This window comes from Echiichthys vipera (assembly GCF_963691815.1).
Source record: "Echiichthys vipera genome assembly, chromosome: 7".
NCBI classification, from domain to species: Eukaryota; Metazoa; Chordata; class Actinopteri; order Perciformes; family Trachinidae; genus Echiichthys; species Echiichthys vipera.
Window position 1 is genome coordinate 29,365,548 of NC_139832.1, and position 14,957 is coordinate 29,380,504.

The window sequence follows — 14,957 nt, forward strand, 5'->3', positions numbered from 1 at the left end:
AACAGCGCTAAATCGCTCAATCCCCATCTCTCTCCCCCGTGTACCGGCTCCGGCGGCTTTAGTTCAGCGGAACAACCCTCCCACCTACCGGAGGAGTCGCGTGACGACAGCAGATTAAGCAAATCCTTGTCGCGAGCCATATCTGGATAGAGAGCTCCCCTCACCCACCGGGCTGTCGAGGTGAGCGCTTGTTACAGGTGGCTTTAGCAATGAGTGGTGCCGTGCATTTTAAAAACTGCAGCTCTGTGCTGGTGACGGGAGCCAGTCGAGGTCTTGGGCTGCAAATAGTCGACAGCCTGGCGAGTGGAGGTTTCTCACCCGGCAAGATTATAGCGGCGACCAGAAACCCCGCGTCCGCGCAGGTAACGGTGACGATTTGAAGTCCTCCCCAGTAGACACACAACCCGTACCAGCTCCCTGTAGTGCGTAGGGCAGCGGGGACAAAGTTGCGGGCCAAACCTACAAAAAAAAGTTCAAATGTGTATGTTTCCGTTCTCTACAGATGTGTTATGTTGAACCTTTCCAGTGCAGGTCCTTGTACTTGTTGTGATGTTTCTTCTGTTTGATTATTTGGTTACAGCCATGGTGGCTCTGCAGACGAGACAAACAGCTCTTCGCCTTCATAAACAGATAATCTGCCTCCCACCGCTCCTGAAAGCTACTGTGTTCCATCTTTCTTTTGGCCGTTTTTGGGGAGGGGGGGATTAAGTTTGTCTGCAGAGACTGGTAGCATGGATGCTCATGTTTGTCAACAGAAAAGTAGCGCTGTGTGTGCTTTAAACTCGCAGGCCAGCTCTCAGAGAACCTTGATATGATCTTGAGGGCAAAATATAATTACACCACGGGCCAGATTTGACCCACGGGCCTGAGTTTGACACCCCTGGCGTAGAGGAAACACCTACAGTAAGGAGTAAAAACCTCCAAAACATGTGGTGTTTTTTTCTTTGAAAAACTAAAACGGGGACACTGCCCTTACCATTCAAACTGCAAATTAATTGATTAACAAGAATCAAAGTAGCTGAGATCCACAACATCCATAAAACCCAATAAACAGGTATGAGACAGACACTCCATCCAAACTAAGGCCTCCCCCTTACACCTGATGATTTTCACAAGATTTGGGGGAAGAGTTTGAAATGGAAGATGCCACAGTTCATGTTGAATGACAAACGATACGGTTTTAAGGTAGTTGTTTTCCGTTATTGTTGGTGAAAAAAAGCAAACAGCTGCCCACAACCGGAAGAACGACTATTATTTTTGGGACGTCATGGTGAATTGTCGAATTGGGGAAAGTTTAAAAAAAGACCCAATTATACCCTATGCATTCACCTATTCATTATTTTTCTCAGGTAAATAGAGGGGGTAACCTTCAGATATCACCATGAAAATTACTGAGTGTGTTACTCACATCCAGACAAACCAAAAATGTATTAAAGTTTTTTCAATTTTTTTGTTAACATGGGCAAACGGGACATAATCTCATTGGTGAAAATGTCTTGTTGAATCCTGCTGACATATAACAGTAAAATACTTAATGTTAAGGTCGAATGAACCAATTTAGGCTACCCATGAGCATTAATAAATGGAGCAGGAAGAGGGTAGGGACTCTTCTCATGCTACTGCAGAGGTTTGGTGTTATTTTCAGCAGTATAAGTGTTTAAAAAAGACGTTTTAATGCCTTCACCGTGCTGCCCCGAGCTAATCAGTGTCAGCCACGTCCGGCTGTAACGACTCTCCGGGATTTCTCCGTTAATAGTTGTTACACAGAAAAACTGTCTCGATGGCTTATTAGATGAATGTCAGTGCCGAAAAAGACCATGGGATGATTTTGCGCTGAAATTACACTTTAATGTTAGGAGCCACCTGGTGAAGCAAGTCATCAAAAGCCCCACTGGACAATCTGAAAAACTAAAAGTGATGTTTGTCATCATATTTTTCTCATCTGTAAAACCAATTACTGGAATTCTCCGTCCACATTCTGGCATGTATTCAGTGGTCTCACAGATCACTGCCGTCTACAACGCTGCCTGCATTTTTTTCCCCCTTCTCAATAGACGGAGGATTGTTTTCTCCTCCATCGCCGCCATGTATGTTTTCGTCAAACTTTATTGGAGAAACCTTTAAATCTCAGCGACGCCCTCTATTAGATGTTTTGCACAATGTCCACTCCAACATAAAGGACACATGAAAGTATGAGGGCAGTGATGATTAGAACGTTGATAACGTACGCTTCTATTGACGCACAGAATTGGAGCATAAATGAGCCTTTACACACAGTGACTTAGATAAACAACTTTAATCCGACTACTGATTATGAAATGGTAACATGTTAGATTGGCCTACTGGTTACTGAAAAAAAGTAATCAGATTAGAGTAGCGTTACTAAAGTAGGTCAATGTATGCACTCTTTCATACGTCCATCGATGTGAATATTAAGTAGACATTTGGAACAGGCAGTCTCTTCACAATATGATTCTATCATACCATATACTGTATCTACGCTGTTTAAGCCCAGTCGGCACCTATGCACAGTCCCAGTATGTTTTACAGAAATTTGTACTTCACTAATAACGTAATAAGGTAAAACATGTTGTTTATGCTGCATTTTGATGAACTTTCACTCCCTTTTGTATCGTGCATCAGGCATAGTGTTCTCACCCACTAAACCAGTTACGCCAAGATCGTTTACAGGCCTGCATCAGGTACCACAGCGTCCACTGGCAAACCACAGGATGTACCGCTCAGTAACGGTAAATGCCGGTGCCAAATCATTGTATCCTGTGCCCCAAGCATCTCCTTTCGCTACCTACATCACACCAGCACACCTTGGACTTGCTCTGGTGGCTCTAGTTAGCCATTAGCCTAGCCACCTGAGCCGGTCTGACTATTTGATAACAGAGATTTAGAAAATGAATTAATATTATAATATTAAATACTTTGAATGAGTGATCATTTGAATAGCAATCCCTTTCAAGTACAGTCTATGTGCGTGAAGGGTTGTCTAACCATTCAGGGTTTGTTTGGCAGACGTCAGGTGTTTTTTTCATCATGATCTATCTTCTGATAGTCTGACATGACGTGGCTCTATATCTACCAGGGGACATTCATCAATTTTCTCACTCATGTTTTATCAAGGTGTCCTATTAGCATATATATCTGATCTGATATTTATTAGTACTTAATTGTCTTCCTGTAAAGCACTTTATACTTTGTATAATAAGTGTTCATTGTTGTTTTCGGTATGTCCCAGTATAAAATGACATACAAATAAAACAAATAATATAGAAGTGTCAATAAAGACCAAATATATATATAGCTACACTTTTCGTGAAATTATACGGGGGAGGTGGGGTGTGTCGGTGTGATGTAGGGAGTGGAAGAAGTTGCTAGGGGCACAGGATACCATTTTTGGGTCCGGCATTTACCATTACTGAGTGGTACATGCCGTGGTTTGCCAGTGGTCGCTGTGGTTCAAGTTACAGGCTGGTAAATGATCTCGGTGTCTCTCCTCAAAACAGCCTCACTAAGCCTCAGAGTTGATCTTGTACGTAGGAGATAAGTTTAGATTTGGCCGACAATCCTCGAAATATTTAGTTTTTTCACCTTGCCTTTCAGGGCTTGTGTATGAAAGATTGCGTAGGGTTGAAAAAAAAAAGGTGTCTGCATATGTCTGCATACCCCTCAGAAAGTAGGTAGTTGCACCCCGACGACGCAAACACGACGGGTGAAGGTAACGTATATCAAATAGCTGATGAAATAAGGTTGAACGACTTGGAGGGCGCCAGTATCCCCCTCTGGATAGATATTGGTGAATGAACAATGACATGATCTGGTTTTGACCAACAGAAACTTCAGGAACTGGCAGAGAAATATCCCAACATCCACATCATTACTCTGGGTAAGACAAAGAAGAACAATGGTTACCTTATGTGTACACAAACATGTTCCATTTTTTTGTATGTTTCGAAAATCTAAACATAAAACTCTTACTTCACAACACAAGAGTTTGTATATTTAGAATTTAATGTCTCAACCGGCAAATATATAATATTTAGACGTATCCACCAATAAAGTAATTCCTATAGTATTAAATAACAACATATGGTTTTATGCTCAATGAGTCAATCAGGCAATCTATAGCTTAACTATAGTGAAACAAGGGGTTTTAGAGGTGAAGCCAGTTATGTATCGATATTTTGCAAGCTAAGTTCAACTGATTTCAAAAAAGATGTCATGGAGGTCTGTGTACATATTCTGATAAGTTTGCTTGTAGTTCATTGTGATACACAATAGACTCCTCATCTCAGTCAAACAACATGTATGGCTGGAGCTCTTTGAGATTTCCTCTAACAGAGAAAATAGATCAGATGCTGATGCTAATGAGTTCTGACTGGACCGCACAGTTGGTTAACATGAAATGTACTTTATTCATGCTTAACTTGCATCATTTTTTGCATCTAAATTCTCAGTGACCTCATAAATAAAAGTGCTATTAACATAGATAAAATTATACTAAGGCTAGTAGCTGCTTCATTTCTCAGAATCTTGGGCATTTCAAAAATAAAATAGTACAAAAGTGATACTGCGAAACAGTTTTTTTTTTTTTGCCAGTTTGTATTTTTTAAAAGCATACAATATTTAAGTGTATATTATATTTTGAAATATGTTTTATCCCGAAATTCCACAGTGAAAAGTTATTCGGGCCCGGTTGTGTAACACTTTATTCTGAAAACTGAAAACTGAAAACCGGAGGTGGACACAACAAATACATTTGATGACTTGTATTTCAGGTGGTGCATTTGTGTAAGTTAATACACACTCCCCTCTCTGCAGGTAGAGTTTTATACTGCAGAGTGAGACAGAATGACAGTAAAGTGTTTACCTTCATGTCAGAGTTTTAGACTGCAGAGTGAGACAGAATGACAGTAAAGTGTTTACCTTCATGTCAGAGTTTTAGACTGCAGAGTGAGACAGAATGACTGTAAAGTGTTTACCTTCATGTCAGAGTTTTAGACTGCAGAGTGAGATAGAATGACAGTAAAGTGTTTACCTTCATGTCAGAGTTTTAGACTGCAGAGTGAGACAGAATGACAGTAAAGTGTTTACCTTCATGTCAGAGTTTTAGACTGCAGAGTGAGACAGAATGACAGTAAAGTGTTTACCTTCATGTCAGAGTTTTAGACTGCAGAGTGAGACAGAATGACTGTAAAGTGTTTACCTTCATGTCAGAGTTTTAGACTGCAGAGTGAGACAGAATGACAGTAAAGTGTTTACCTTCATGTCAGTTCATCCGAGCAGTTTCAATGCATTTACCATAAATGTCAGAATAGGGGCGCACTACAAATATAGGGCTTGCTGGTTTGACTACAGAGAAACAAATGACGGCTCACTTGACTGCAGTGGGCATTCGAATTGCTGCAGAAGTAGGCTACATGACTTTAATTTTGCAAACGTTTCATACTGAATGAGTCATGTCCAGCTTCCCCTGGAGGTTGTGAAATCTAAAGTGCACCCAAACACTTGCCTTCAATGACAGGCAGGCTGACAGTGGCTGACAAGCCAGGTGCTTGCTGCAACAGTGTTCTACGGAAGCAGTGAAGTGAGCACGGTGAGACGAGAAAAAGACAATTTAAAAATACATTTTTTGAAGTTATGAATTGATTTTGAATCTTGGAAGATAAGAATCGCAAATCAATTTTTTCACCCACCCCTTTCCTGTAAAATACCAGAAACTACTGCTGCTGACCGCGGAACCTTGCTCCCATCTTGATTCGTCATCCTGTCTCTTTCACCAGTCAACCTAGCAAGCAGCAGTGGTGGGTGAGGCAAGGCCAGATCCAGAATTTATCAATGAGGAGGAAGAGTCGAAGTGCTTCCAGACCCTTTTCAGAATAGTTTTTTTTACTTTGGAATACCCTGTTAATCAAAATATGAATCATAATCATAAAGTATTTTTACATTATTTAAAACACGCCTGCAGGAGGACATTAAACTTCAAACATACAGACAGACATAGCATACATCCTATACACACTGGAGATATGCAGTTAAACTGAACACATAAGTAATAATTGTTTAATTCATGTTGAGCTTAGGGTTGGGGGATATGACCATATTAGATCGTGAAGGATTAGAACGTGTTGACAGCAAAGTAGAGAGATTGTAGTAGGGTTGTCACGATACTAGAATTTTAAAGTCGATACCAATACCCAGGAAAATACTCAATGCCATTTCCGACACCATGCGGAGAAAATTACAAAAAAATGAAGGCAGAATTTTTAAAATAAAGATCACAACAATATAAACAACATCAGTAACAACACTTTTAAAAAGTTGTCCGATGTAGTAAAAATAAGAAAGAAAACACATTTTTATATAAATATGACAATTATTTTCAAATTCTCTTGTTAGTTGTGTTATAGAGCTCAGGGATTTCTGTGTACATTAAATGATTTCATGAAGGAGGTTAAACCTTGGATTCAGTTGGTGAATCAGTTGTTATTAGTCAGGTTTCTCCACAGTGTAAACAGGGATCTGCTCCATGCTAATGTATTCAGCTACAGTCCTGTTTATCTTCTGTGTTTCTGCTGACTTGGCACCAAATTATTGTAGCTGACTAAATAGAGTTGGTTTAGCAGGCTGAAACTGTTTCTGTGTCTTTGCTGGTTGACTTTTAAGACACATTGTGTCCTGTTAAATTAATGTCTCTTAACGTTAGACGGGCAGGACTGCTGGCGTTAGCTGATTAGAGGCGTCATTAATGTTACTGTTTATCATTAGACGCTGGCCCCTAGCTTTACATCCTTAGCCTTTCTCTCAAACAGCACTTTAACTTTGTTCATTTTCTACTAAAACTGGTGGTGAAGGTCCTCCAGCAGCAGCACTTGCTGTGTTCAGACAGCTCAGTGTTTTAAACGTGGTGAACCAGTGTCCAATCACCAATCCCTAGTTGTGCTTGTATTTTTTTGTGTCTCTCTAGATGTAGTGAATCAGGAGAGTATCCAGGCGTCTGTGGAAGAAGTGGGCCAACTAGTACAAGAAGATGGTCTGAATTGCCTCATCAACAATGCAGGGATCAATGTGGTGGCCGACTTTCATACCATGACTGCAGAGAAGATGATAGAGAACTTTCACACTAATGCTGTCGCTCCTCTAATGATCACCAAGGTAATGTTTATTAGGCTACACTTTTATTATAATATTATACATTTTGTGCTTCCTGTCAACTTAAGTACTGAAGATCAGCTACTAAATGACATAAAAGATTTAATCTGGAACGTCTTCCGCTCTCACTTCACCAGATAGTGAAATAAAAAAGAAAAGAAGCTACACTTCTGTTTTCTTCAGACACCAGGAGCAGAACCTGTGATTGGTTAATTTCCTGAATACTGCAAACTAGAACAAAGGGATGACCTTGATGGGCTTAAGTAACAAAAAAACAGTAGCTCAAGGAAGACTGTGTTTCATAATAATTGAAAGTCGGGTTTCCTTGCCCCAAAGTACAAACTACAGAGCAGCACCTGGTAAAAAATCCTGCGCTGATTAAGAACATGTCAGCAGGGCAGATACTGAACACAGTTTGTTCCGAATGAAGGACAGTTTACTGGCAGAGGGACCTCCGCAAAGATTTGCACAAAGCAGAAACTTGCCACTGCCCCACTCTTTATGGGCTGAGACTTTGAAACAGGCTTTACTCACATTGTAAGATTAAACAAATACTTATTTTGAGATCAGTTGATCAGCAGGATATTAATTGGCAGCTTTTTAAACAATCCATTGCCATTTGAGCCATTTTACCTAGCAAAACTGCCAAACATTAAATTTTTCTAGCTTCCGCGTTTTGAGGATTTGCTGCATTTTTGTTATTTACATGTATATAAAAGTACAGTAATTTTGTATATAATACAATATAGTACTTTTGTATTTTTGGTTGGATATAAGAAGCCATTGGAAGATGACAAATTATGGACATCTTTTTTTACTAATTTATATTTACATTTTGAGAAGATTAAATGATAAATTAATTTTTCAAGAAAATAATATTCAGATAATACCATAACACCAGCTGTCATGCTTTTTGAAAATGTCAAGATCTGTAAAATACTTGAACAATGTGGGTTTTTCCGACTGCCCATTTAGATGGGAGAGATTGGACGGATCCACACTAATATAGTGTATTCAGTAGTATCTTAAAATCCTGATGGCATAATATAGAGTGTTAGAACATAAAACAATACAACTTAAATAAGAAAAATACTGGCAGTGATCTCCAGGCATTTTAGCATTTGTATCAGTAAGGGTATTGAGAAGATGCTGCATCGTATAAAAGAGAATACCATAATGTCTATCTCAATAATTCAATTAAAACTGTTTCTCTGTGAGTTGGCCATGTTGCCACCGGAGGGCACCCTCTCTATTCTTTCTCACAGACTGAACAGTGAGATTTGTGTTTTACTTTTCCCAAAATGCAAATGTGTATCTCTAGATTTTGACTCTGTGTTCTATTTGTTTTTTTAACATGTGGTATGCAAGTGTATTATTATGACTATTATTATTATGACTTTTATTATGACTATTATAGACTTAGACTTCTCTTTATTGAACCCTTTGGGATGACTCCCGCAAGGAAATTGAATGTTCAGTAGCTTACAAAAACACGAGGGAGGTATAAAAAATACAGTATAAGATAACCAATAAACTCTTAGCTAAATAGATACAGAAAGTATACAGTATATACAGTAAACAATATATTATTAGTCAAATATATATGAAGTAGATGTACGAATACAGGTCAAATAAAATTCAAGGAAAATTAGATCAGATAAGTTAAATGTAGAGGAAATGTATAAGATCAAATATGTATGACTGTGTATGACAGAAATGAGCAGTCAGATTAAATCATTGGACTTAAGTGGTGGATAAAGTTATTGCACAAAGAAAAAAAGATAAGTGTCCAGGTATGTAAGAGTAGATTATTAATTGCACAGTGAGTGGCTCCCACTCCTTCCCTTCTGTCCACTTTATTTCCTCCTCCCCCCGAGTAAGGAGTTGTAGAGGATGATGGCCTGAGGGACAAAGGAGTTCTTGAGCCTGTTGTTCGAAAACTTGGGCAGGAGCAGCCTTCCACTGAACAGGCTTCTCATTGTCAATCATATTAAAAAGTGAAAAACTTATTTAAAAAACAAACAAAACTAGTAATACATCATGGTAATTGTCACAGAACTCTGTTGCAGTATTGGTTGCATCTTTCATCTCTCAACATACTGATTTTGGCTCCATCTCATGAAAACCCTGTGCTGTAGCTTGATTCCAGCTTCAGCTTTGTTGTGTTCTTTTTTCTGCCCCTTTTCAGGCCTTCCTGCCTCTGTTGAAGCAAGCTGTGTCTAGAGCAGGTGGTGCAGGGAGCATGGGTATCCAGAGGGCAGCAGTCATTAACATGACCTCTCTGCTGGGCTCAGTGGAGCTCAACTGGGGGGAAAGGGCCAGCAACTTCAAATGGTACCCCTACAGAGTGTCCAAGGTATTGTTACGATTGGATAAATACATTTGCTTGATAACAATTAATAAAAAGTACAAGACTGTTAAAGGGGAAAATGGCCAACTTTTATGTGGATATCCAATCAGTGCTGATAGTAAATGTCAGTTGAAAGCCTATTTCTGCTGCTGTAGGAGCTGTGACTTTCTTTCGGCTTGTAGCAGTTACATCGTTCACTTGCATTTTTCACATTATAGCCCAGAGAGGAGGTTCATATTCAGCAAATATTCCATTGAGGGCATGTAAGGAAGGTTACCTCTGCTTTGATATGGCTACAGAAAGGTGGACAAAATGGTTGGATATTGCATTTCTGACCAGAAAAATTAAAGAAAGTCAAAAGCACTCTTGTTTATTTTGCATGGATTTTAGGATAAATGTAAACGACACACACACACACATACACACGCACACACACACACACACACACACACACACACACACACACAAACAAACAAACACACTTCTGCTTGCCTTCCCAGAGTGCCCTAAACATGGCGAGCCGCTGTATGGCTGTAGACCTGGAGCCTGATGGGATTCTCTGTATGGCTATACACCCTGGCTGGGTCCGCACTGACATGGGGGGTCCTGAGGTAAGAGCCTGTTCTATCCAATTGTGTCACAGTCTCTTTAAGATGCTCTTAAAGGGGTAAGTGGGACTCTTTTGAAGTGGGGTTGTATGAAGTACATGAGGATGTGCAGCAGAGATGGCTTGATCACTTAAAGGGCTGAATCTCTTGACCGATTTTCCACTTGAACTCTATAGCCGTTTCTCAATACCAAGTATTCCAAGTTGGGGCTTGTGAGCTTAGTAGTTGAGACTTGGTAAGTTCGACTCGGGAGTCCACACTCTGGAGGACGGGAGGACGCAGTACGGCCATTAATGTGAAATGCATTCTGGGATACCTGGCAGTCTGAAGTCCAGACAAGTCACCTCAGAGGCATCCTGGACAAAATGGGCAGAGCAAGTCGCATTGGGGCATTTGGACCATACTTGGCGAGCTGCGGACTATTGAATTGGAACAGTACTGATAGACAAGAACACAGATTGAGAAACGGCTCATGTAAGAATTAGTCAGGAAAAGAAACCTGTAAAGTGTCCACCTATGCTCCACATCTGGTAGCAGAGTGATGGTGTAAGGCTCCTTATCCAACCACCTGCTTCATATTGTACTAGTGTCATTTACATCTGAATCTAGTCCTGTCCTCAATTCCAATAGAGATCAACAGTTGCAGCAAAATTGTCATCTTTATAGTCGCTATTCGATTGTACATTCTAAGCATTCGGGAAGCTCATCTATCCAAATCTATTTTTATTTCTTTTGTGATAAGGTGATACATTGTATTATATATATATCAGTGAAGTCTCTCGGTATATATTCATAAACTTTAACCTCCAATAAAATAAAAACTAGCCTGATAAAAAAAAAAATTCACCCCCTCAGTGTTGTCATGGAGATATGACCTAAACATACAGATTAGAATCTTTTTTTGTACCAGGCCCTAAACAGGTTTAATTGAAAATGGCGCTTGGCAAAGTGCAATTTTTGGCATTTCTTGGATTAACCAGGAATTCACTATGGTTGGGGCTTGATCCAGATGCACAAAAAAGCCTCTTCGAGTGATATCCTTATCTCAACAGGAGGTTGGCCACTTTGAATTTTGTGGCCATTTTCAGACATTTGCACATGTCATAGTTTAACAAACTCCTCCTAAAGATGTAACACGATCAACTTCAAAACAATTCAAAAGCCATCTAAACACACATGTATACAGTATATATAAGTCTTCCAGACGTAAAAAAAAAAGCCTCTTGGAACACTTTTGCAAAAGTCAACAGGAAGTCGACCATTTTTAATTTTACGGCCATTTTCGCACATTTGCACGTGTCGTACTTTAACAAACTCCCAAATAGGCCAGTATCATCTAAAAACATGTTTGACCAAACGATACTTGGCACTACTGCTCTTTGGAAAAAGCGACGGGGGGCAAATACTTTTTCACAGCACTGTAATGTTTGTATGATCACCCTGCTGATGTAGGGTTGTGACGGACACTGTGCTATTGTATCCCATAGTCTTTTTTGGCAAATCCATTCATCAAGTAAGCCCAATGGGCTCCTAACTTTTGGATTGCATTAGGTAATCGATTTGAATAGACTTTACTATGAGAGTAGCTGGTACAGGGGCCAGTAGGTAACGCTTTAAAACACTTAATAAACTCTTGGTTCACTAACTAGGTTGTTGGGGCTTCGTTTTCTGTGGAAGGACTCTTATCATGCTATTGCAGAGGTTTGGTGTTATTTTGAGCAGTATTAGTGATTAAAAAAGCCGTTTTGATGCCTTCACCTTAATGCCCCTAGCTAATCAGTGTTAGCCACGGCCAGCTGTTAGCAACTGTGTATCTCGGTTAATAGTTGTTACATGAAGAAATGGCTCGATGGCTTATTTGATGAATGGATTTGCCAAAAAAGACCATGGGATGATTTTTCACTGGAATTTCACTTTAAGAAACTCTTAAGCCTCTTAAAAATCCTCTTCCCTACAGTTTTCACCTTAGTTCACCTTCTTTAGTGCCAAGATGTGCCGTGAAAAACATTCATCTTTACTAGGACATAGTCTCAACTATAAGTGGAAATTCATAGAAAATGTCATAATTCTAAGAATTCTTTTCATCACTATATTTCTTTGTACAAGGAAGCTTTATGAATGTGCCCGAGGTTACAGCATAGATGGATACCACAGCCTAGGCTTGTAAAAGTACAGAAGCATTTGCATCGTGCCCAACACACAGGAGCACTGTAGTAGTCCATTTAAAAATCTATGACGAAAGCATAACCAGCACTGAGAAAATGTGAAAATCTTTTATCTTTTCTTTTTTTATTATTGTCTACTTACATTATTGAGAAAAACTAAAATGTATCATCTGTTACATTATGTACATAATGGTGACAGTGTTGTTTGTTTTTTTTTACCTTCAAGATCAAAACAAAATGTGAGAAACGGTCTATTTTCTTAAAAAGTTGTTACACATTTTTTAACATTGGAATTTAGTGTTCAGGGTGATGCATATAGGAACCATACTATTGACTTCCCTCAATATAATTGATTTTGTTATTTATCTCTTTTCAGGCTCCACTGAATCCAGAGGAAAGCATTTCTTCCATCTTGTCTGTGATTGGAGGACTGACTGAAAAGGATCATGGGTCATTTCTGAACTTTACAGGAGAGATATTGCCTTGGTGACCACGCATATGTTAATGTTTACGAATGGATTCAATTTTGATACCCAGAGTTTTGTTCTGTATTATCAGAAGCATAATAAGGTTTGTTGGATGTTTATAACTATTCTTGATTTGGTTTTGGTATCCAATAAAAAAAATCTGGAATTTACAGAATATTCTCTGTTAATGCAACCTTTGATTAGTGTACTGATAGTAATTGCTAAGTACTGCTACTAGGCTAATACAGTGATACTAATAATAGGCCTAACTTTTACAAATACTTTAAAGTAAAATAAAATACAATTAACAAACAAATAAACAATGCTTTAGAATTGTTATTACGTAATGCACCATGTTATTACATTTCCTAGAGAATAAAAAAGTTGCAAGTGCATTTTGTAATAATCTTCTCAAAATGTAATAACTTATTACATAATGCGGCAAAATTTATTACAGAATGCTTTGGGGCAGTTTATTACAAAATGCTGCAATTTATTACAAAATGCGGCTCAACACACACTCTCTGATTTTCTGACAAATAAGGATGAGCCGCTTACGATCCGGTTCTGACTGCCGCACGCTGTTCTCATCTTTCATTTGGATCTGTGGGAAGAGGGAAATAAGTCCAAGTGTGGTTTCCCAAATGTAATCAGTGCTGTTGACTGCACTCATGTTGCTATAAGAGCACCGAGCCAGAATGAAAATGCTGCATTAACAGTTTCTGCAACATGTTGCCACTCTACGGCTGTTTTGTCATTAATATTGCCCCAACAGTGCCTTCCAAACAATATGTTCTGATTTTGGGCGTTTCATTGACTATTCATAGGCATCTATGGACGTGACCTGAAGCCACCAAAACTGCGCCACATTTCGAGTTAATTGTGATTTATAAAGGGTAACAGGCTTAGGATTTTAGTGCACGCTGTTATATAAATCCCACGGCTTTTATGTGAAACCATGTCCTGTGTACATGGGCCCTTTTTCCTCCCATTCTCCTGTCAACTTCCAACCGTCTTGTCCAAATAAAGTAAATACTGATAACTGCATTAAATTTGCTCAGGTGCTGCTTTTACAGAAACAAACCAGTGAGTGCTATTTTTTTTTACCGGAGCACAGAAAATGATCTGTGCAGAAGCATTTTTGCACAGACTTGTCAAAACGAATGCTGCAGCGGCCCAGGTTGATTTCCGACCTGCGGATTCCGACTGGTTTGGATTCCGTCCTTTGCTGCATGTCACCTCTGGAATCTCGTAAATCCCTCTGGTAACGTTAACCGACAGTAACGTTGAGTCTATTACAGCTTTTTTAATGCGTTAGGAAACGTCCATAAATGTATTTGCTGGTTCATTATTTAGCCTGATGACTTGGAAAAAAAATGAAAGACTATGATGTTATTTCTTGCACGTAGCTGCAAGAGCTGTTCATGATCTCAGTCTCATCCCATGACTAGCTGAGTTACTGTTGGCTGTTAACAGCAGAGCTGCTAAAAAGTCCTGTAGCTGTTTCTTATAACGTTATGGAGATTAGGTAAACTGCTGTAATAGACTTTAGACAGCGCAGAACTGTATCTAAATCCATACACACACATGTTCCTATTACACAAGCCTGACTCATAAGTTGGAAGCTCCCGATTTCCAATTATAAGTGAACGAAGAATAACCGTGGGTGACGAGCTCCACCGGCAGACTAATGGCTGTCAGCAACGTCCCTAACATGGAGCTTATTTACATCTAGGGAGGAAATGTCTCCACAGACACACAGATTGGAATACTCAGCATAGAGACAAGTGCTTTCATTAGTGGGTCATATGATCAATCACCATCTCTGAAATGTATATGACTCAGATGACTTAGTTAATACTTAGCTTTCAGATTGAGTATACAATTAATTAAATTGAACTCCACCTTTAAAAGCACCAACATTTAAGTGATGATCATATTAATGCATCAGTAGTTACAATCTGCTATACATACACTAGGGATCAAAATTGTTATTTTTTATTGTTCATAATTTCATAGAAACAGGATTTAAAAATAAAAAAAACAGTGAGCAAAATGAGAGAACAGTAACCACTGTGCCAGAAGAGAAGATTTCAACCATGTTTTCTTCTACAGGATTCAGAAATGAACAGGAAGTGTAGAGGCCACAGCTTTGAATGCACCCAAAGGACATAACTACGCCGGATATCAAAATTAGAGAATA

At 39.2% G+C, this 14,957-nt stretch overlaps 1 protein-coding gene across 1 annotated transcript; it reads left to right on the plus strand.

Moving 5' to 3' along the window:
- Positions 1 to 209: 209 nt before the first annotated feature.
- On the plus strand, positions 210 to 12,777 carry LOC310948774 (C-signal; the record flags this gene model as incomplete). Its single annotated transcript, XM_083916006.1, has 6 exons — positions 210 to 362; positions 3,847 to 3,898; positions 6,980 to 7,167; positions 9,353 to 9,520; positions 10,015 to 10,125; positions 12,664 to 12,777. 6 exons carry the CDS (start codon positions 210 to 212, stop codon positions 12,775 to 12,777), a joined length of 786 nt encoding a protein of 261 aa, XP_083772132.1.
- Between the last annotated feature and the right edge of the window lie 2,180 nt (positions 12,778 to 14,957).